At 37.7% G+C, this 24,734-nt stretch overlaps 1 protein-coding gene across 1 annotated transcript; it reads right to left on the bottom strand.

Annotated features, from left to right (window-relative positions):
* Window positions 1-3,100: 3,100 nt before the first annotated feature.
* LOC145980744 (MD-2-related lipid-recognition protein-like) lies at window positions 3,101-23,578 on the bottom strand. The gene is made up of 4 exons (XM_083113807.1): window positions 23,438-23,578; window positions 12,366-12,491; window positions 8,958-9,127; window positions 3,101-3,791 (listed from the first exon to the last, which is right to left on the bottom strand). Exons 1-4 carry the CDS (start codon window positions 23,529-23,531, stop codon window positions 3,711-3,713), a joined length of 471 nt encoding a protein of 156 aa, XP_082969933.1. The 5' UTR covers window positions 23,532-23,578; the 3' UTR covers window positions 3,101-3,710.
* Between the last annotated feature and the right edge of the window lie 1,156 nt (window positions 23,579-24,734).

The following is a 24,734-nucleotide window of genomic DNA, read 5'->3' as shown; positions in this document are numbered from 1 at the left end:
TTTTGGTGCTTAACCCAATTGGGGCTGGATATATTCTCATTGCATTGATTACAATATTTTTGATTCGGCATTTTTGTTGTTGTTTACTATATAAAATTTCCTGGGCTTCAATTCAAAATTCTATGCTTAATAAAAAATATCAGTTGGGTTCAACAGAGTTTGTGTGTGTGTGTGTGTGTGTGTGTGTGTGTGTGTGTGTGTGTGTGTGTGTGTGTGTGTGTGTGTGTGTGTGTGTGTGTGTTAATATTTTTTGGCTTTGGTATTTATAAAAAATTTCTTGGGGTTCAAATCAAAACTCTATACTTAATAAACCTATGACAGGTTGTCAAAAATTCTGTATATTAAATCAAATAGATTTGTGTTTCAATTTATACAAATCTGCAATATTTTTGTGTTTAAAAATATGAGCAGCACTGCAACAACACACCCTTACTCTTCAACAACTCTCACAATACTGGCTGATATGCAATGCAAAATCTCTTTATATAGCCTAAGCACAGACCGCATTGAAAGCATCTGAAACAATAAGCCAATCAGAATATAACACATCATCACATTATGTCATAACCAACCAATCAGAAAACAACACATGTCTAATAATTTGTTGCAAAACATAATGCAATATAAATAAACCAGAAATAGGCCACAAGTGGACCGGAAGTAGGCAAACCGGAAGTGGACCGGAAGTGGACCGGAAGTAAATGTGTGTGTGTGTGTGTGTGTTAATACGTTTGGCCTAGTTTTAAGTGTAGCCAAAAAAAATATCAAGAGGGGCATATTTTTAACAAATTTATGGACAACAATCTCACAGAAGTGCCTTTTATAAGTGTAGGCAAATCAATCTGAGGGGGGTCATACTTTCACGGGAAATTCCCGAGGGCATTTTTACAAAATTCTTGGATTAGACAGGGTTCCACACTTGAGCAAAAAGCTCATATGGGCATGTTGAGCTTGTTTTAAGTGTAGGCAAATCTGCCTGAGGGGGGTTCATACTTTCTCGCGCCAGTAGTATAGCCAATTACACTACTAGAAAGCTAACGCTATTGTGTAAGAGCCAGGCAGACTCAACTTTATGAAAACGTTGTCACAGGGAAAAGACGAAAGATTAGGCTGTCTTTCCCACGGTATATCTGTCGTGTCCCTTGGCGGACAATAATTAGACTAATATCATAATAATCCCTGATTCTTTTACTGCAAGACAGTGTATTCAGAATTTAGTTACGTTAACGTAAAAGAAAGTTATGCCCGCGCAAGACAAAACCTGTATATAAATAATTTTTGCTTAACATTTTGACGTTGTAAATTTTCTTTCTTTTTCTTTGTTGTCATATCGCGTGTCCGTTGCAGGGAGAGAGGGGAGTTGGAAGAAGCCATACTCCCTGGTCAAATTAAATACTGAGAGTAACAATTAAAATTATATTGCATATTTATTATTCACAAAAGGGTAAAAATAGTAATTTTTACATGTAGCTAATTATGTTCCTCATTGATATTTTATTACTTTGTATTTTATTGTAATGTAAAATTGATGTTAAGATAAAAGTTGGCAAATCCTTCACGGCACCGAGAAATGCTATATAAGCAGCGAAGCTCGGTGGTCCGTGGCCTTTTGTATTCGAACTTCTTATAAATACGGAACACGTATTACCGTCTTTTCTTTCAACGCTCGAACTTCTGCGTTTACTTCCAATTCGTTATTAGGAATTAGTTCATTCTGGGATTACCTTAGGACAGTTACTTAGCTCTTCTGGTCAGAAGGCTTATGTTCTCTCGGTTCTATGCTCCTGGTCAGGAGATATAATTGAGAGGGTTGTGATTGTCTTAAGATATACCGGAATTCGGGATCGGCCGATAGACTGTTGGTAGTCAACGTTTGTGACCCTGGTCAGGGTACACCTTTTCTTATTCTGTGGTCACGGATTAATTTTCGGTTCTCTGGTCAGAGGCTGAAAAGAGAAAAGGAAGTTGGATACTTAACTGGATATCGACAGAACCTAGTGGGAAGAAGGATTGTCGATTGCTTGTAGAATCTTGGTCAAGATCTATAAGTAGATTGAGAACCTTTGACCCAGAATTACGAGGGACCTTACATCGGGAACTGGAGCAGCCGGATTAACCCGAACTTTGAGCCGAGGAGACTCAAGCCCCGAAGAGATACTGAACGTGAAGCCGAGGCTCAATAGACCCATCGAACCAAGTACGATCTAGAGCAGATCGTGACAAAGTTTTTGTCCACGTTCATGGAGTACTCAGAATTTTTTTATCAGAGGGGGTGGGAGGGCAAACAAGGCACATTTCCCCCATAATATTTTCCCTTCATAGATATGCTATTGTGACTGAAATTAAATTACGTGTGCGAAATATGTACTTTTTGGTTGACTTTCATTTTCCGGCGAGGGGGAGGGATCGTGGTCCCCCGTTGCCCCATGTCCACTCTATACACATATGCTAATCTGGACCTACAGTTTAAAGTGGGATCCTAACCTCTATGCACTTCCACCGGGTATGGAACCCGGGACCCCTTATTTACAATGCGACGACTTAATGACGTCATCGGGAGGATCTAGAACGTAAAGAGAAACGGCACAATTTGAAATCCGAAAAGCATCTGCATAAAGATATAACAGTTTTTCTGACAGCCAGTCAGCCATAGTGTTAAATAGAATCTGTTCGTGGGTCTTTCTTATGCATATATATTGCATGTTACAATTACCAATGGTTTAACCTATTGTTTCACCTGAAATGGATGTTTTTTGGTAAAAAATATTTTTTTAAATCAGGTATACGTAATTGGGTAACCTTGAGTCTGCGCGGACTGACATTTTAAATATTTGTTATTTAGCGTCGCTTTTGTACCACTTTTGGCTTATCGCGACGAAGGGGGTGGGTGATGATTTGGTGAAATTAAAGGGACACTCACTCACATAGGACACTCAAGCCCAGGCCGAGATTAGAACATTTTATGTAATTTCCTCCTTACCTTTGTTTGTTATATTCCACCCCCCCCCCCCGCACACACACACATACATAACACAAAATCCACAGAAGCACAAGGTTGAGATAGTACAGATACCAGAAACATTTTTACCTTTCCAAATGATCGTAGAAATTCATTTTAATACAATGACTATAATTGATATTACAATTGTATTCGTATGTCAATTTTCATATGTATTTAGAAGCAAGTTTATTACATAACAGTACATTACAAATGCATATCACCAATGTAATTGTTTACATGTATCCTTAGTTTGTCTTTTAATTAATTACGACTTGAACGTCAGATAAAGACATATTTATTTCAAGGTGGTTAATGTTTGTATTTTGTGTTGAGTGGCCACACATAAGACAAATACAATTATTACACTTTTCAAATAAGCTTTCATATTTTTCAATTTTGCTTGCGGGAGAGAACTGTACACTCCTGTCCATATAAAGTGGCACAAAACCACTCTGAACAGGAGTGTACAAAAACTAACTTAACTTGAATGTCATCAGAGTTGTATTATTTATAGCTTTTATCACTAAATTGTCAACATTTGTTTAGTGGGCAGTCTCTTCATTCATAGAAAAGAAAAATTAATAACTTCCAATGAGCTACCTTGCGCAGTATGAGTAGTAATGGAAACTTCAATTTCTGAAGACAGTCTATTACACGTTGGATCTCAGAAAAGATGTTTTACAGCACAGTCGTTGACAGCTGACACTCATTACTTAACTATCTTAATATTAGTGAGGAAGCAGCATTCCATGCTGTCGGACCACAATTTCCATTTGATCGGGTAAGTCCGCTGTTGAAATGAACAGAAAAAGCACATTAAACAAAGCACTTGCAATCGCCGAGACAGAGCAACAAGATTGTCATATTTACATTCTGACTTTCTGATTAACAAGTAAGATATTACAAACTTAAGACTAAAGGGCTGGTAAAGCTGATGCCCCCTTACCCCCACAAGAGTGAAAAAACAGAGAAAGTTAGGGACAGTTATAATACAAGTGATAAGAATAAGAACAACGTAGAACACGTAGAGTTAATAGCACAATAGTTTTGGATAGTAAGATTTTATTCGTCTTTCCCCGCTTTTCTACCACCTTTGGTGACTTACGATGATGAGTATAAAACATGATAAGATGGAATTTATGGGAGGGTAACCAAGACCATCTTGAGGTTCAGGCCACAGCGCTCAGTCAAGACGTCATCATTTGGAGGCGATCGTCTTAACGCTGTAAACTCCTTGTCGTAATTTTACCGTAGATAATTAAGGTATATTTATTTCTCTTATGAAGTTAAATTTTGACATTTACCCTCCCGACGAATATAGTTAGAAGAAAAAATTATAATATTGAATATTTACACCAAAATTTTCATTCAGGAAGTCACTATGGCCACCACAGAAATTCCTACCATAGCACAAAGAAAGAGTCGAAAACCGTTAGAAACTTCCTGGCTGAAAAATTAAAACATTGTATATATTTGAAAAATATTATCGGGAATATTTGTGAGCTACAATAAAACTCGTAACCGCTTTTGTATGAACTTTTGTTTGTAAAATCAATTGATTAAATAAAACAAAAAACATGTTAGGTTGACCGTAAACTTTCCAAGTTACCTAATCAATTAAATTGTCTTTAAGTTTACCCAAAATTAATCAACCAAGTAATGCAGATATTCTGTGTAGCTATACAATCTCAATATAAATCCTTAATTTCTATATTCTTGCAGCAAAAGCGAAAGAAATAGGTACAAGGGCAATGTTACATTTCTGTGATAAAGGCTAAACCTAAATCATTTGTCACATTGTAATTTCGATCCTATTGACTTTATTGAACGAAAGATAATAAACAAATTGAATCTTTTCATTGTCGTTAGTAAGATCTGTGACAATAACTTAAGAGTTTCATTGAAGAAAAAAGCAGATTAATATTTCCATTTTAACGTTCAATTGGGAAATAAACAGTTGGAATATTTCCCTACACTGTTTTTTACATTTGTTAAAAATAATCGTGAAGAATGTTAATAAATTATGAAACAATAAACATTATCACTGATTTAATAATCAAAGTTACGAACATTGAAGCTTCACAAAGACAAAAAATAAAAAGCAGTTCATGTGAAACAGTCTTAAAAATTTAATACATTTGATTTGTAGTTCATATTAACATAGCTAGGTAACAAAATGCTTTCTGTGTGAAAACATTTGTATTTGAAACATAAGTAATATATTCTTGGATTGTTTTACACACGAACATTTCATCGAAGTTCTTGTTACACATCGAAACTTTGTATTTGAATGTACAACATATCTTCCATTAGCCTCCGATTAGCATAAAGAAGCATAAAGCAGCATAAAATAGAATAAACGTACGTACACATCTATCAACTTTGCCCCGTTGTATAGCTTTCTTTCATTAAGCACATTTTGAAACTGAAAATTTGTGTAAATAATATGAATAATTTATCGAATGCTTGCATAAAATTTACACTAACAAATTGCTTTGGTAGACGTAATATTAACCAACGTTTGTAATTCAGGGTAAATTATTTGATATTTCTAAAAAAATGTTGACATGTTGTCCACATTTACGAGTATATTTGATGCCTATTCCGGACACATGAAATGTTTACATCATGAACTATTACTCTTATTTATTTTTTACTATAAAACATTTGTTACTTAATTTGTATCTTTTCGTAGTGACTGAATCACATGGAATTGCCCTAAAAATTTCTCATTTTTAACATCTTGAACAAATGTGAACGTTACTCTTACCTTTATCATTGTAATTGCCTCTGCAATTTAGTACACAAGACTTATACACCATACCTCTTCCACATTTAAGCATATTTACACGTCATGTAAACTCGATTACAGTTCTTAAATTTGCATTACAATTCCATATACACTAAAAAGGTCCAACATTGATTCCGAAGAAGCAAATCAAACATGGCGGCTATCTCGCCTCCAGTTGATGACGCTTAGTCACGTGACCGGAGTAAGCCATAAGGCTTTCATATTGAGAAGGTAATGGGGTAACACGGTTGATTGATTTAAATCGGGTGATTTTTTTGAAAACAAAATCACTGATATAAATCACCTTATAATAAATAATTTAGATAATACTGTACATAAGGATTTTGTAGATATCAGAATCCCTTTTCGTGAAAGTACATTAATCTTGTAATCATTTAATGGTGTTTATTAGGCTCTAAGATAGAAAAAGAAAGGAAAAAATATATGTACTTATGGGGTGAAGCTCATAGGAAAGTCATAGGAAAGGAAGTGTAATTTAATATGTAAACTGTTAACACACTTACATTTCTCTTGATTTAAAATTCAATAATTTTTATGGATAAAAACTGCAAGCATTTTGTGTAGAAAAATATACAAAATACTAATCATGTTAAGCTGTAAATAGTAACATTATCATTAAACTGTAAATAAACATGGCAGCTGATATTTTGCAAAATATAATTTTAAAAAAATTGCCAAAATTCAGCTACAAAGACTAAAAATATTTTAAGTTACAATTATAGAGTACATCCAGAATGTTTCATTTTCACTGGGAAAGAAGTTACTGAAATTATTATAGTTTCATTAACACACTCAATAAACTTTTCCATAGTAGATCCATATATACACCATCAGAAACAGAAAAATGTATATTTACATGTATTTTTTTTATTTGCTTTAATCAAACTGTTCAAATATTTTACAGGGATGTTTACTAGAAAAAGCTTTTCTACAAAAAACACACACACACACATATTATATATATATATATATGGTGCCAAGAACCATACCAGCAATTTTAAGCGTGGTTTCTAAAAAATATTTAAAAATCGATTTAAATAACAAAAAATCATCAAAAATGATTTTTAACCACCCTGGAGGGCAATCACAAACACACATGGACAGTCAACAACACAAGTTTCGCAGAGGATTATATTGGCTGTGAGTTTGGGCGCCAGAACCTCGTTAGTGTGCAAATTTAGGTTGACCTTCGAGGACTTCAGTAAAGATCACACCTTATATCCCTCCAGAGTAAGAATTTTGTTTTATATTCATTGTTAATTAAGTCATAAATAAAATTTTACTAATTAATATATATACGCTCAACTATTCCGCAATAATCGAACTTGCAACCCTGCGTGTTGTTACAGTATGGAAGTGAGTTAACCAAAGGGCTCACAAAGATGGTATCCATAGAAGGGTCAAGGGACGGCCATTCCCTTACAGTCCCATCCTTTACAAATATTTCAGCCAATTTCAGACACATAGTCAGAGGGTGAAAGGGGGAAAGGGGTGTTGTCCGCATGTGTTTGTGATTGTCCTTTCCTCCATCTCTTCCTATCACCATTTATTTACATCGTTGCGATAAGTGGCAGAATAGCGACGAAAATTAATCAAATCACACACACTCTTAGGTCCACATTAGACGAAAGCATTTTTCTTAATATTTCTGGTACGTTCAAATTCTACCGCGTAAAATGAAGAATTCTTATACCATTTTGATGCCATAGCATATTCCATGGCTTAGCATTTTGCGTAGCATAACCAATCAGAAGCAAGCTCTGGGTCACGAGTGCACATGTAATGGCGACCGAGTGAGATGTAAACAACGTATCACTTCAAATTTTTAAAAGCCGATAACTATTCAACCGAGAGGGATAATGTTTCCTTTAAAATGGTTTTAGGTACAAAGCAATGGCGCTGCTTAAATGCATACATTATAACGTTCACAGTACACGTATGGAAGATTAAATTAGTTGTTTCAATTGTAAACACCGGGAACTGGCTCACGGACAGAATTATCTCAATATGTAGGCGAGATTGATGGTCACTTAAAGTTACGAAAAAATGTGTAGAGTTGCAGTTTGTTTACACGATATCTAGTCAATGTTTTTGCAAAATGTTCCACAGCTCAAAATGTTTTTTTGGTACTTCAGTGCACCTCAACGTGTGCTCCTCTAGTTGCCCTCAGGATGTACTGTTTGCACAGCTGCAATGATCCTTGTACGAAGTGTAATAAGATATGGAACAGGGGTTTGGTACACGCAATCCTTAACGCACCCCCAAAGGAAGAATGCAAGTGGGTTATATCAGGAGATTTGGGGGGGTGGGGGACCAGGCGATTGGTCCGTCACGGCATATCCATCTTCCAGATAATGTCTATCCAGAATACCCAGAACATCATGAGACCGATGTGGTGGTGCTCCGTCTTGTTGGAAAATAATGGATGGCTGCTACACTTCCACCTAGGGGAGTAGGTACTGTTGAAGCATATCGCAGTAAATTTCCCTGTAATCACTCCTCCATTGAGAAAAATGAGCCTACAAAAAACCGCCCTGCTCTGTGTCATGCAGCTTCAGAATTATAATTGATCATAATGGTAACTATACTTTAGGGACACCCTGTATATTTAACGTTCTCAGCATGCTTCACATCGCAATCGCAAATGCTAACCGGAATGTTCAGTGTAAAGTACGGTCTGCTAAAGAAAGGATTTTTGAAAGCATTTATGCTTATGCTGCTTTGCCGCTGTTCCACCAGGATCACCAGTGTTGCAAAATGGCTATTGAACAGTAGAAGGTGTATTGTGTGTTGGAGCTATCAAGAACTGATTCACTCACAATGGTGCAAAGGCATTTCCACATGTATTTTGGTAGTAATGCACATGTTTCACCCTTTCGAAAGATTTGCCAAAGTTACAACTGTGAATTGTTGGTGTCTTCGAACCCATAGACAATGACTTGCTGTCTTGTGCATATCATGTACATGATTATCGTTTGGATGTTTACCGCATTACACGTGGTTCCCATGTTGAATCTTTGTAATGTGAGTCATGCGAGTAAAACGTCCACAGTTTTTCTTCATGTTGATACCTTGTATGATTTTCTATCATAATAACGTGTAAAGTTGCACCTTCATTTTGAATTACCCTGTAGTGTTACGTACCGTTGGATATCTTCTGGCGATCTTGAGCTGGTAAATATACGTGCCCTCGGTATTCTCCTGTATTGGGCACTCGGTGTACAGGCACCCGTTGGTATTCATTCCACCCAGGGGAAGATCCCCTCCACTTGCTGCCCAGTAGACTTTGCTCTCACAATTATCGGAACTAACATCTGGAACAAAATACACGATTAATGACAGTTTACACTAGTTTCAATTTCTTAACGTTAAAGAATGTTTAGAGCTTTTCAATATTTTCAGTAATTTACTATGGCTGGGCCGATACTATTTTCAAACGATAACGATAATCTTGCCGATACCCACCGATACCGGTGCTTGAAAATTGTAAGAATTAAAATTTGTTGAAAATGTTGATTGTTAGTGGGTGAGTGAAGCATCAATATACAAGAGTTGCTTCAAAATAAGGTAGGTGAACCAAATATAGGCCGTGTTCCCAAGGTGGCCCACTGTACTAAAATCATATTAGTATTTAACTCAGCTAACAAATGGCACTACATTGATATATCCAGTCCCCCTAAGGTGCACCATGCAGAAAACGAACTGTCTCAGCCTGCCAGCAGCCATTTTATTTAAGTTATTGTGGACCCCCTGGCGTCGTAGGGACTGTGAAGACCAGTCCTCCACGAGGTCGACTATATTCGTCGTTACTGTATATAAAGCATGTCAACAAACAAAAGTTTGATACCAACAATTTTCTCTAAGATGCAGACACGTGTATAAACATGAATAAATATGCTTTGTTGAGCACAAGCATCAGTTTCTAAGCCAACTATAAGCCGTGGGCCATATTTGGAACCCATTGGCCAAATTGAGAACAGCGGTTTTGTAATTTTTCTCTTTTTTTAAAAAAAAGTTAAAAGCAATGTTACAAAATATCCATTTGATACACGTTGTTAATTAGTAACTAACAGGAGATGTTTCTTTTCATTTCAGAAATATATATCTCATTAGAGATTTGTAAATTGCCCTAGAAGCTTAACTATGACCACCTTTGGTTCACCTACCTTATTCCAAAGAAATCATCAGATCATAAAAATACCTGTTATGTAATCAAAAAAATAGTTTTCACGTGTACACAACCATTGGGAACTTGAAATATTCCATATTTTCCAGGTGGTAGCGGCGATTGGGTGCCAAAACGGGGGGAAGGAGGGGGGGGGGCAATGGCAGTTTACTTTCTCTTGGTAGACAGAGCTAAAGCCAGTCTCACACGGCACTTACATTAGTATTCACTTCCCGATCGACTTCTAGCTTCTTTACTTTAAGATCTTGTGAGAGATTTTTCTTCTTCAGTTCCCGACGGAATTAAAAACCGTCTTTAAATCCATCCTTGAAAACATGCATGGGTGGACCCAAAAGGAACCGGAATTTTGTAATAAAAAAATGTGTATTTATTTTTAGGTGTTGCAAGTTTAATCTCCTTCAAAGTACCGTCCCTTTGATGCAACGCACAGGTCTAAATTTGTTAACTTTTAGAAGCAGTTCTAAAGCTCTTGCAAAGTGATGCCTTTTAATGTCTCTGCCGTTTTTTCCTTCACTTCTTCTACGTCTACAAAACGTCTTGCTGTGAGAACTTTTTTTCATCAAGAGAATAAGAAGTCGTACGGAGAGAGATCTGATGAATATCCCGGGTGGAAAATCCGAATCATGCTGTTTATTTTGTTTAAAATTGTTTCACACTCAAGGCTTTGTGCGCTGGTGCGTTGTCGTGGTGAAACCACCATTCTCCAGTTTAGTGTTTTCGTCTCACCGCGTCACGCAAACGTTTCAGAACTTGTTGGTTAAACGCCTGGTCAACAGTTTGACCATTAGGTAAGAATTGTGAGATCAGTTCACGAATTCTCGCGATGTTTTCATCCGTTCGGGAGGTCGAGGGTTGCCCTGAGCGAGGTTGGTCTGCAAGTGACAATTCACCAAGCGGGAAACCGATTCGTAAAGTTGTGTTTTCCACAGAGTAGCTTCCTTGAAAGCTGTTTCAAGCATTCTAACTATTTCCCTAACAAAAACAGAATTTCACAGCCGCGCGTTGTTCAACCTTTTCAGCCATCACAAAAATCGACGAACAAGCGAGAGGTTCTTGACAAAGAAAGAAAATTACTTCACTCGACGACGCAAAAGGTAGTTTCTGTCCAAAGTGAGTTATCATGACAAGTATCACATATTCTGTGTATTAACTTTCCCATGAACATAAACATTAGCTTCGTCACTGTAAAGGACTTTTCATTCCAATGTAATCGCTACACTGCAATTGTTCGATACAACCATTCATAATGTTCAACTCTTCCGGGATGTATCCGATTAAAATCATGTGGAATGGCACGTGAACTCCTCACCCTAGACGTTAGTATGATCTCGATGCGATACTCACTTGTTAGAAGCACTTTAATGCTTTTGTATTTTTGACACCTTGATAAGGAGGAAATGGGTTCACGCATTCATTACTGTGTAAAGATCCGTCGAAAAAACCTACACCATTGCATTCCTCGTAAAATTCTAGCTTGATTTGATATATCGTATCACCCTCTTCCCATTTAAAGAATGTGAGTTGAATTCAATATGGCGGATGTCCGCTTGGAACACACCTATATGGTTCCCCCTAAGCCTAACATGTTTCTATCATGACCATTTGCACCCAGTCTAACTCGTTTACATTTTATAGGAAGTGTTAAGGGTCTTTTGAATCACCAGATCCCTTGCCAAACTGCAATGATTTCACACCATATGGCCACAGTAGACTGCTACCGCTCTGCAGTCCAAGTGTGCGTTTAGCGGGTTAACCAGGCCAGTTCTAAGGTAAACAAAATTAATTGAATTACGTGGGTTGGAGATTTAAGCAATACCGACCGGAGATTTAATAGTGGCAACACTGCCGTATACACGACATGAAATGGAACCGGTGCATTTCGCTTATACTTCACGTTAGTTTCATACCTAACCCATCTCTCAGTAAATGGACTCTTCTTTCCAGCACTAGGCGCATGCGCAGTGACGAGAGCATATCGTTGGAGCTGGCGGTCTAAAGTTGTGTAGTCCCTACAATGTTTTCGAGGCAGAACAGCGGAATTAGATAAAAAAGATTGAATGTGCCCGCGGCTTTGTGAAGCATGAGGGGATTCTGAGTTGCGAAAGAAGAGGCGACACGTTTTGCTGAATCCTCCCATCATTTTGCAGAAGATGCTCGGACGCATGCAGCGCAACCAGTGGCTGATTTGTTAGCTCTTTGGGGCTGGAAGGTGCTCTACCATCCCCCATACTCTCTGGACTTTGATTTGATCCCTATGATGAAGGACATTTGCTTCTGAACTGTTCTAGAGATTCTTCAGGCAATAGACCGCTCCATTCGAACCAACAACAGAACAGGCGCTGCCAATGTAAGAAAAGGCAACCTACCAGGAACATAACGGAACTGGATAGAGGCGGACTTCCCTCTCTTGATTTTGCACGGCTGGTTGCTTTCAGCTTCTGCACAGGGGCTTACCATCACCTCTTGAACGGTGCAGTTTGGACTTCTATCGTCTGAAATATAACAGAACGTATTTATATTAGAGTTTATTATTTATGTATTAATATTTACATATTAATTTTATTCATATATTCATACACATTTTATGCAAACTATTAAATCAAGCTTCTAAACCAGCATTTAAGTAAATACAGTTGAACCTGAGTTATACTTATATCAAGGTTAAGAGAAAATAACAAGTATAACTGAGAGTTACTTACAAATCAGATTTACATGCCATGTCATATCATTATTAAAATACTGTAATTGTATCTATATTTGAGGAACAAGATACACGTAATGCAGGTTATTTCTGTCATAAAGTGCTAAATTAGCGAATATAAAAGTTTGATTCTTAGATATATTAAATTTGCACTTTATTAGTTAACATTTTGATAATGAAATACTTAGACACTGTAGTTTTATAGTTTTACTACACAACTTTTAAAAATCGTCCAAAATAGCATTTCTATTACTATTGACTGTGCAAAGTGTGGTGTTAAGCTGTGCCTAAATCTGCAACCATTTCAGTTTTGGTTTTATGTAGATTAGCATCCACTTCCTGTATACATTTTACGTTCTGTTCAAGCGTGTAACTTTTCCTCTTTCTGTTGTCCATGGCCAGTGGCGGCGATTAGGGGGGGCGAGAGGGGCACTTGCTCCCCTACACTTTGCATCTTTTGCCCCCTCACTATGCTAAATCTTATCTACGAGGGAAAGTTCAATTTTCTTTGCCGCCCCAGTTTTGACATCCAACCGCCGCCACTGTCGAGGGCCAACTGAAAACTGTCACTTTTGTGACATTGTTGTAGCTTAGTCACGTACAAATCAACTGTATTTTATGAAAATTAGTTCGTATAACCAGGGTTGGAAAGGTAATTTACTCATTATGTTTTTTTACATACATTACGCGTAATTTACTTCGCGTAGAAAACCAATTTATTACGCAGATATAAGAAACTAATTTTCTATTGTAAATTAGAAATATAACAACTACTTGAATTATATTACATTTTAAACTTTAATTTTCTTACATATTGTTATTTTCTGTAGATTGTTTATACAGCCACCTCACACCCTCACTTTCACTAACAGATATTTAGAAATAGAACCGTTCTTTCACATATTTTTAAAACTTGAGAAACCTGTTGATATACACGTCTTGCACATAACATAACGATTAACAACAATTTATTTTGATTGCATTTTAAAGTTTTAGTAACAGCTTCAAATTCCTTTTCCATGCTTATTGTATACTTGCATAGGCTAATTATGATGTGAATCTAAATATGGTAGTTTGTACAATTCGAATACAAGAGCACAGACAAATTCGGAAGGAAAGTTTTTAAAGCCTTTGTTTTCTACCACTGCCAACTCCCATACATAACAATAGTCATCAATTATTTAATTTTTATGTTTCATTGTAGTTTTTTACGCATTTTACGCGTAATTTACGTGTCGTGTAGAAAACCTTTTTTGACGCGGAATTGCATAACCCTGCATATAACACCGAATTACGTATAAATGCATTACGTACAAATAAGGTTTAATTAACACGGTTTTAAATTATATATTGCCGGAACCTACAGTAATGTACGTATATAACGGAATTACGCAGAACTGAGTTACGTATAAAGCAGTCTGAACTGTATATTGTAGGCATTGTTGGAATTACTTTTTCATTGATAAACTACATTTGACACTCAACAAATAAATAGTAACACTGTCAGTGAAGTTTCATAGAAGTAGTTTTGTAACAGTTGTTAAAACAAAGGTACGAACTGCTGCCCCTTCGCACAGCGGGGCCGTTATTGCCGCCACTGCTCTTTGTACAGTCACGGACATTTCTGGATTGTAATAATCACATTGACTTTCAATGGTGGTGTTACAACCCAGATGTGTCCGTGACTGTACAAGGACGTCACGAGGCTACAGCATGTTTACTGGAAGCTTTCGAGGGGTCGTGCAGCAATCTTTTGTGCAGGCGATGACCCTTGCACGAATGTCAAGATGTTATCAGTGAGTGTTCCTTGAGAAAACTGTTTGTCAATATGCTACTTCTGAACGCAGTAGTTTTTTTCTGTATTTTTAATGCTTACTTGCGATGTTTCTCGGTCCTTGATTGAAATAACGGTAAACTTGTACTGAAAAGGGCAGATAAGTGACCTTTTTTTTGGTGGGAGGGCAAAGTTATCTCTAACGGATTTCTCGTAACTATTGCATATTAGTGGATTGTCGTCATGAGTGTTGCAAAATCTTATTTGGTAATGTTATTTATTATGGCGTTGTGTGGAGAGATGTGTAAGTCGCTTCAACATTAATGAAAATTGTATTAATTTCGCTTTTTTCTGCTGAGAATACATGCGTGTTATAACTTTCAGAATCATAGTTTGTGAATAGAAATCCTGATTGTTAAATTGTGTAAATTGGATATTGGTTTGTCAAACGATTCCTATCTTTGGGTACGGTTAATGGAGGAAATTCATGCCACACTAATCCAATATTCAATATTATCTTTCAACACGTCATATTCTCTCTCTCTCTCTTGATTGGCCAAGTATTCTAGATAGTTGGTTCTCGTTAATTTGCCCAATTTTTTTTTTCTGTTTAGCAGCACAAGTCAAAATTTTAAACAAGCACCTCGCTTTCCATTTACGGTCGTACACTTCTGTTCACAAAAAGTCGCACACTCGTCTGAGTTGAAGTCCAGCTTCGTGGCCGGAAGTACAGCCGAAGTAAGTGTTCGGAAAGCAGCAGTGTTGCTTACTATCAATCAATTTAACCATATGCAGGGAACTTTGACTCAGACTCAAATAAAAGGCCTAACGGAAAGATTGCAGCGTAAATATTAATTAACTGGAATTTCCACGTCTACAATCAAAGTAATGTTATGTGAAATATTCCGGAAATTTATTTGAAAAAGAAACGCATTTTTGACGTTCGTGACGAAGTAGTTATGACAATTTGTTAAAATGAGAGGGCCCGGGTTCGAATTTGGCCTCGGTCACTCTTCATCGTCGCGAGTAGCCGAAAATGGAAGAAAAGCAACACTATATTATGAAAAGGAAAAACGCAATAAGAATAAGCGAGACAGAAATAGTGCTGTTGCAATTCCTGAAAATGATGCAAGAAAAAATCTTTCGGAAATAGTGTTATCCTAGTCCAGGAGAAGGCTTGAAGAATAAATAAACCCCTTCCCCATACACTGTCGCAAACAGAATCGCAAAGTTGGCACTGAATATGCGATGGGAAAAATAATAGAAATCCTAAAGGAAGAAGAGTTTATGTCACAGCCAGGGGGGCACATGAGAGGAGGTACCCCCCATCCCACATCAGTCATCCAGGCTATTAATAATAAGTCAATTGTTGTCCTCTGGCTTAACTTTAAGAGTAAATTGAATTTTTGTAAAATAAAAATTGTCGTGCTTTACTTGTTTTACACGTGCACATTGGTTTCGTAATGGAGCAATACAATTCAATTGTGACTCTTGTAAAATTGTTATCGAATGAATGAATTTCTCCGTAGATTCCAGAATAATGACTCATTTTGAAATAAATAGTTTAAAATAAAATAAAAATATGAGCTGTTGGTTTATGAGATTCGTCGTCACATAACAGGATCCGCTACGTTAACGGAAACTAGAGAACGGTTATCATTTAGGGTTGGAAACACTCACCTTCCACAAAAGCACGATTTCCCAAAGTCTTCATTAATTTTCATGCACAAGCTTCACTTGTATTTTCTCAGCAATGTGTACAGCATATGAACCCAATCTGATGAAGCGTATTGCTTTCAAATTAATGTAATTAGCGAGAAGTTACATCAAAATTTCTAGCTGGACAGGAAAAGATGCAATGTTATGGATAAATTACTCGAATAGCTTGGTTTCTTCAAAGCGGCTTGTGGCCATGTCGGTTAAAGGCCAGCTTTGTAACCTGAAATTCTAGGTTCGAATCCTCGTGTCTCCAAAATATTTCTTCTTACCAAATGGGTGCTACATTATGTATTTTATTCTCGTCACACCAATTGCAACCTGAAACTTTGTTATTGTTTGCGTGCCAATAAGAAAATATGTATTGAAACTAGTACAGGAATATTTCACATTTACATTACTTTGATTGTCGTGAAAAATCCAGTTAATTAATATTTACCCTGCAATCTTTCAGTTAGGCCTTTTCTTTGAGTCTGAGAGACACAAAAATCCCTACATATGGTTAAATTAATTGATAGTAAGCAACACTGCTGCTTTCCGAACACTTACTTCGGCTGTACTTCCGGCCACGAAGCTGGACCAACTCAAACGAGTGTGCCACTTTTTGTGAACAGAAGTGTACCAAGAAGAGAATGACCGCTGCAACTCGCGAACTAAAAATGGACAGTCATTTGTTTACGACTTTCGCAGTCACCGTTGCTTCGTTGTCAAAACATTCAAAGAAGTTAAATACAACGTCTCTGCTTTCGCCATATGCGGTTCTTCCCTTCCTGATGGTACAAACACTTGAATAAAGGCGACGATGTGTTGAACAGTGGCGCACAGTATCGTAAAGAAAGGTAGGATTACATGGCAAGCAGCTGTCAGTCGGGTACTTCGCCTCGCCGAGAATCGATTCGAACCTACACCTGCACTCTTTTATATAAACCAGTTATGCTCAGGGGGTGCTCGTTCGGCGGCGCAGATCGTATGCGCAGTTGTCCGTGGATGCATGACGTCACCATCGAAGCACTCGGCACGGAAAAGGCTGGTTCCTTATGCAAATATTGAGAAATTTGACAACGAATATCTTCTAAAATATAGTAGCAAGGGAAAAGCTACAACTTTTACTGTTAAGATTCATCCTTTCTAATCAATTTATCACAAAGTTGATTCAAATGTGTAAAATGGTTTTCAAGAAATCGTGTTACGAAGGAACCCCTGTTTTGTTCTCTCCAGGCTTCCAATGTAAGGGAGTTTTAACTTAAGCGCGTTGGATTTCTCTTTGCTCTATGTTTTGAAATAATATAATTTTGTTCTTGTCAACTGAAATCATGCCTAAATGCTATGGAAAGCTGTGAAAACTATTATCAGAAAACTAACGGAATAAATCTAAAATATCACAGCTTGATTGATATAAAAAATGCGAGATTGCCCATTTTTGTGAAAAAGACATTGTGCGAGATCTAAAAGCAAAACTTTATAATATTGTATGTAAATGTAAGGGTGTAATAAACGTGACTGCTTCCCAGGCACGTATCCAAGGGGGGGCTTAGTGGGCTCAAGCCCCCCCGAAAGTTTTCGGTTTACAATAGATAAAATGAGATTTTTTGTTTCTTGGGGTGTCAAATAAAATAATGTGACGTTAATTTAAGGAGAGAAATAATTATCGAGGCAAGACGGAGAATATTTTATAACCCTGTTATTGGTAACAGCTCGTATCCAAGGTGGGAATCAGGGGGCTCAAGCCCCCCCTTCAGAAAATTTTCAGTTTACACTAGATTAAATTAGGTTTTTGGCTTCTTGAATAATATGGTGATAATTTGAGAGAGATAATTATCAAGGCAAGACGGAGAATGTTCTATAACCCTGTTATTGTTAATAGTGCGTATCCAAGGTGGGGAACGTAACTCGTGGACTCCCCCCACGAGGAAAGTTTTCATTTTACACTAGATTAAATTAGGTTTTTGTCTTCTTGAATAATGTGACGATAATTTTAGGAGAGAAATACTTATCAAGGCAAGACGGAGAATGTTCTATAACCCTGTTGTTGATAATATTGCACGTAAACTTTTCTTACGCTTTCGGTGTTGTCGTAGCGAACTTGAACACTATGTAGAAGAGACTTGTCAGCATTTGGAAGCTGCACAACAAAGGTAGCGCCGCAGGTAGGGCGATTCGGATTCATCGTAATTTTTTAATCTCTGGAAAGCGCGAGAGGGAACGTTCTTGAAAAAGAGGAGTCGAACTACTGGCAATATTTACGAATGGTGATATCTGCGGAACGTTCTAGAATATAATGATGATATTAATACGCGGCTTCAATTTCCCGGTTGATCTGTAGAACAGAATACGTGGAGACTTCAGAGGTAAGTGTGACAATTCATACAGTCGATTAGTGATCAGTCAGTGTCCATTGGTTGCTTTATAAGATCTAGTGATTCGAAAATGAAATGGACTAAATACCGTAAAGTAACGAAGTCTACCACTAGTTCCAGTTCGGTCCCAAAGCTAAAGACATTGACGACAGCGGAACTTCGAGTAGTGCTGCGAGTAGTTCGGGTCGAAAGACGAAGAGATCGAAGGTCTCTCTCTCTAAAGTGAATATTTCGGCAGTATCGGGCTGGACATTGGAGCGATTTATTAAAAAAGAAATAAGCTGCACAGATCAACTGAAAATCAAAGTTTTGAGTGATGATTTGGTTGTACCAGGACCAAATATTGTGTATGCAGTCCGAGAATTCCATGGCATAAAAAAATACTTTTGTTTAAGGCTACTGGGTTCGACACACAGTCAACAGGGAATTTTGGACACTTGCGAGTGCTTAGGCATGAATATGAACAATTTGGTGGGTTTCGGCTTTTATAAGAGCTGCAAACATGGGAGGACAAGACACATTAGTGGTGTTCAGGCTCGAATGAGAGAGAAATATTTGTGAACTGTCTGATTCCAGTTGCCAGCACACAGTTTCAATCTTGCGTTGTCGAGTGGATTGTGCATTCCGTGCATGTGTAATAACTTCGTAAAAACACTTCTGGTACATAGATGTTTTGATGCCTGATGAGAAGAAATGGACAAACATACATACATACTGAGATGGTTCCGGCACACAATATTAATGCATGGAAACAGAGGAGTTGAGTGGTAGAAAATGTCCCGATTTCACGTTCTTATTAAAATGACAGCCTTAAACGCCGCACCCCGTGGCCGAGTGGTTAGCACATCGCGCTGCGACGCTGGGGGTCCTGGGGTTCGAATCCCGCTCGGGCATGGTTGTTTGTAAATGTCCATTCATCAATTTCATCCCTCATCCCCATCTTCGCAACTTAGCCAAGAGGCACAAAACGCGAAGTAAAATAAAACAAATCAAACAAACAAACAAAGACAGCCTTGAACAGTGGCGACGATTTAGAAGATAGTTTCTCCCCATTCTTTTGCCTCCACACTATCACACTATGGCCTCTTAATGCTTGTCTCCTTGTCCACCCCCCCCCCCCCATTTTGGAACCCAATTGCCACCACTGGCCTTAAACATACAATTGTGATACCCCTTTAAAAAATGGTATTCAGCCACCGCCCCGAAAGGAATTCCTGGATACGTGCCTGCTGCTTCCCGTAAAATATCACTGAACTCTCCGTTCTTCTTCTTCTGTCTTTTCTTTGGCGCCGTCAATAGCTTCAACACGTTGTTTTTTTATATATATTTGTCACATATTTGTTTTAATTAGTATTCTGCTCGTTCCGCCACCTGAACGCAGCAGCTACGGCTCAAAGGGCAGTGTAGTTACACCGGAAGAAGGCTCGGAAATGACAGGCTTCAGAAGTTAACTCATCCAAATTAAATTAAACAGGTATGTGCTCTCTCTAAATTTAAATCATAGTTCACAAATAATTTGATTAAAAGTTTTAAAAGTATCTATTTTACTTAATAGCGTATTAATTGGTGCATTCTTCTCCAGCATAGCCATAGGCAGTGACCACACTACGTGGGGGGGGGGACAGGAACGCCCCCCAATTCTCGTTCGACAATTTCTCTCTCTCTCTTATCTGCCCCCAGTAAAACGACGGAATAATAAAAATGATTGCCCCGGGAAAATATGATTTTACCCCTCCATCTTTACTATTGCGCTGTCACTAGCTACAACATATTTTGATTTCTATTGTTCCCACATATTTATTTTAATTTTACTATTGGGAATCATATTCCACTGTGTTACCTCACGTAGCCACCCCCCCCCCCACACACACACGTACGACTTCAGTTGTAAGTTTTAGACTAAGCTTGTCAAATATCCACTTATATCTTTGTATTCTTGAACCATTTAAAAATATATATATATTTCGCCCCTTCTTCTGGACTATTTCATAGGTATGTTTTCCCACTGGAAGCCCCTTTGCAGATCGAGATCCGGGGCTATAACCTTCCCAAGCCACCGTCCCCTCCAAAAACTCTCTTGCCCTCATGAAAGACAAATATATGTATTTCTACGAAATATTAATTTGACTTGGCAGTTTCTTTTTTAGAACAGAAATAAGTTTTAAATTTTAATAGCTTATAAATTTACACTAGCAATTTTGAGTAAAGGTTTTGCGTAACCCTAAAAGTACATTTTGAAACTGCAAGGTCAACTCTCGATATTTCAGATATATTAAACATTTTCATCACAACGTCTTGTAATAATTATTTGTTACTTCAATAACCTCCTCGCAAATGTTTCTCGCATATTAAAACATAGATGCCAATTTCTGTTTATTTCCTTGTAATGCTGACCTCCGTGGCGAAGTGGTTAGCACAGCGCATTACGATGCCAAGGGCCCCCAGGTTCGAATCCCCGCCCGGGCATGGGTCTACTTTCCTTTCTTCAATTTCATCATATCATCACGCATCCTCATCTTTGCGATTAGCCATATGTAACAGATAAGCGAAGTAAAATAAACTAAGTATATTAATCAATTATTTTTTAAAACTCTTTAATTCTTCTTTAGCATGCCACGTTTTTGTTAAAATTATATTACGATTTGTAAAATGACGAAATTCTAAAGGAGAACACGCAAATTTCTTTGTAGCGCATCGGTCAGAAAGTTTCAGGAATATTCATTTTCAAAATACATTTTTTCACATGTACTTTGCCCCCTTTTAAAAGTAGCGCGTTTTCAATTATGTTACTAATCATTAAAAGGATGCCTCAATACCATCTTGGAGGATGACAATTATTATTTTCCCCCTCCTAAAAGTAATAATATACTTTCGCTCTCTGAATCTCCCATATAAATGCTAGGGGCAGTCTGCTTCAGCCGAGCTCACTGCTTCTCCGGCGACGTCACGCGTTCGTGTAAGATCGGCAATCTTCGGATGGCTTTACCTAATCTCTATATTCCTTGAGTTATGCTGTTGCAAACAGGAACTAAGCTGACTTCATTGTTGTAGAGGTTATTGTTTTGCAAAAATAGAGATGTAGGGCTGGAGTGGATGGTTATATTGTTATGTCTTTATCATAAGTCTTGCATTGTCACGATAAACTTTACTATTAGATGAGGAGCAAAGCGAAAATGAAAAACTTATTTTCTGGCCCACTTCCGATTAGCAGATTGTTAAACGTGGTAATATATAAAAGACAGAACGTTTGAGTCTTAAAAAACATCATGCAGTGGTAGTTGGGAGGGGTGATCGCCCCTATCGCCATATGCGGACTTCTGGAGGGGCCAAGGGGGGGGGGTCTGCCCCCCAACTTAAAAAAAATACTAAAAGAATAACACATCATTAAGTTCAGTTACTACATTCTTGTTATGAAGCCGTACCGTAAATCTTGACGTTTGGCATGATGGCATGTGCGGTAATTGCGCCGCAGTAGAGGGAAGTTCTTACAAGTGGACGCTTGTGAGAGGACATTTTCTGCTATGAGGCGAATCCACATCTGCTTGCGTTGCACAATGGGTCAAGTGAAATGGAACAATTTAATGATCTTATACTCTGAATCAGATGTTGTTAAAACAATTAACTTAGACGATTTGATTGATGTGTACAGTGTGAAGAAAGAAAAACGTAAAATGACTTTGTGTTTAGTCAACAGTTACTGTTGAAGCATCAAAGGAACCTTTTAATTTAATTTTTCTAAAAACTTACTATTGTACCGTAACTTTTTTAAAGTAATATGAGTATTGTATTAATAAAGAAATAAAGAAATAATGAAATGCAAAATGCAATAATCGTACTGTTTTGCTTCTTTTGAAACTGACAACCAATAAACTAATTAATATTTGTTTACTTAAGCGAGGAAATTTAACATTTTCAAATCTAAAAGTACTAAAACTCAGTGTTTTTAAGTTGTTGTTTTTTTAATTTCCGGGGAAAGGCCTCCGGGCCTCTTATAAGCTAGGTGATATTCAATAACCCTCAGGTACATCATATGCTTCTACCAGAGTCTGCCCCCCCAAAAGCAAAAGCTCAAACTCCGCCCATGCCTATCGCCCTCCTCGTGGATCCGCGACTGCCTCTCACTAAAAGATAGCAGTGATAGGGACTCACTTCCAGAGATTACATTTGTATTTAAATTATTGTTATATTACGTCTATTTTCTTCCACTTGTGCTTAATAGCGACGACGAGGATAGGTGGTGATGAGATGAAAGGTGAACACAGTTTCCCAGACCGTCATTCGAGATAATGACAACGAAATCTACATTTACCTAATATCCATAACTCAAAAATCAATCTTCCTCCACACTGGAGTGACTATATCTGTATTTATTATCCGAACACGAACAAAACATTGTTCGATTTGATTTTTGTTACTATCGTCGATTTTCTTCTACTTTGGGATAATCGCGACGATGCAAGCACTCACGAAAATACACCCATGCTTAGATGGGGATTCGAACGCGAAACCCTGGCGTTGTAGCGCGCTGTGCTAACCACTCTGCAACGGAAGTCGACCAAACCATTCTCGAAATGTTACCCGTTCCTTCCCACCCATGATCTTTCATCTGGCTTCTTGAAGTTTCTAGCTGTGAGTGCCCCTTCATCAATTTCATCATATCATCATCACTTATATTCGCTATTAACCAAAAGTTGCAGAAAAGCGAGGTAAAATAAATGATTTAATTGAAGTTTCTAGAGTCGCCACTACAGATTTCATTTATCCGAAAATATTCTATAAATTCCAACATGACTTTGTAGCCACCCTGTATATGCAAGTCTAACTCTTTGACATACATTCCATTTATAACTACACTAGGGAAAAACTGAAAACCTTAGTGAAATAACTTACCATCACGAGTACACGGACTGAAATTCACGCTCTCTCCAGCCACAAGGCCCAGGAAAGCAATCCCTATGATAGCGGTGCGTAGTGGCCTGTTCATGCTTGACTTCCTGCTCTGAACTCTGAAGTGAAAATGTTCTTTGCTTAGCTGTGTCATTTAACGTTTCACGAGGCCTTGGTCAAGGGTCATACGAGATACGTACGTATATTGGCAACTCGCCCGTTTAGATGGTCTGATCTCGGTGCAATTCGGGTGCGTTCGAGAACTAAGCCTTCGGGTGAAGATTCTTTACAGCAGTTTGTATGTCGTTGGTACGAAGTGTGCATTTTGAAACGTTCTTGCAATCACAGTGTTCAAGGTAGATACATACAGGTGGGCTCGTTGGACAAGTTTCTTTGCGTGTTCCGGAATTTTCGTGTGACTTGGCTTGCTGGACTAATTCGCAAATTTAAAGTGGCACATTATGGCTTTAAACATTTTAAACACGAACATGCGACTCCAGAGCATACACAAAGCATAACCAATCAGGTTACTGGAAATTCTTTCTACACTTTACAATAAAAACAAATTCAAGTGCTTAGAAATTTAATTCTCTATGTTTCCCCCTGTTTTCCAACTATTCCTACACGGACGTCTCCAAACAATTATTTTTCCAGGGGGTGAGAAGGCAGAACAAATCTTTTAGGGGGGAGCAAGCGAAACTTTTATCCAAGAAAAGCAAGGAATATGTACTTGAAATTGAAATTTATTTTGAATTATTTGAAAAGGGAATAACGTTTATTACCTTCCAACGCAAAAGGCACAATGACCCAAATGAAAATTTCCACCACTCTTTTCTCAAGCGCCCCCGCTGGATATACCCATGTAGGTCTACTATATTTATTGTTAAAATAGCCATTTCTTTCTCTAAACATTACTTTTCAAAATACTATATGTGACGTGATCACAATTAGGCAAAGAAACGTCATATATTTTTCCAGAGAGGATTGGACGTGCCAACGGCTTTCCAAACCTAAAATGTACTACGTATTATTGTTCAAAAAGTCACTTTCCTCCCGTGACGTCATCTCTGCGTTGTTTAATGTTTTGGCAAGGAAAGGATTTGCATGAGGAATGAGGCTGGGGTATACAAACAACAGATATCTCCTGGTTTGTTATTACTATCTTGCTATCTGTGGGCGATGTCCATTATGGGTAGATAAGTGGCGAGTGATGCACGATATCACAGATAAAGTCATATGGCACGTTTAAGATGCTACGTTTGTACAGTTGCGGAAATATTTCAAGTAATCTGTGCACGTC

Source organism: Lepisma saccharinum, chromosome 28 (assembly GCF_977018435.1).
Source record: "Lepisma saccharinum chromosome 28, izLepSacc3.1, whole genome shotgun sequence".
Classification (NCBI taxonomy): domain Eukaryota; kingdom Metazoa; phylum Arthropoda; class Insecta; order Zygentoma; family Lepismatidae; genus Lepisma; species Lepisma saccharinum.
The sequence above is the reverse complement of the archived record's forward strand: the minus strand, read 5'-3'. Positions and strand labels throughout refer to the sequence as shown.

Bases quoted from the DNA above. Each gene is read 5' to 3' on its own strand.
- LOC145980744 (XM_083113807.1), bottom strand. From the start codon at position 23,531: ATGAACAGGCCACTACGCACCGCTATCATAGGGATTGCTTTCCTGGGC. The intron at 9,128-12,365 runs GTAGGTTGCCTT...ATTTTGTTCCAG, and splicing joins CCAGTTCCGTTATGTTCCTG to ATGTTAGTTCCGATAATTGT. The intron at 3,792-8,957 runs GTACGTAACACT...TCATTTCAACAG, and splicing joins TCGCCAGAAGATATCCAACG to CGGACTTACCCGATCAAATG.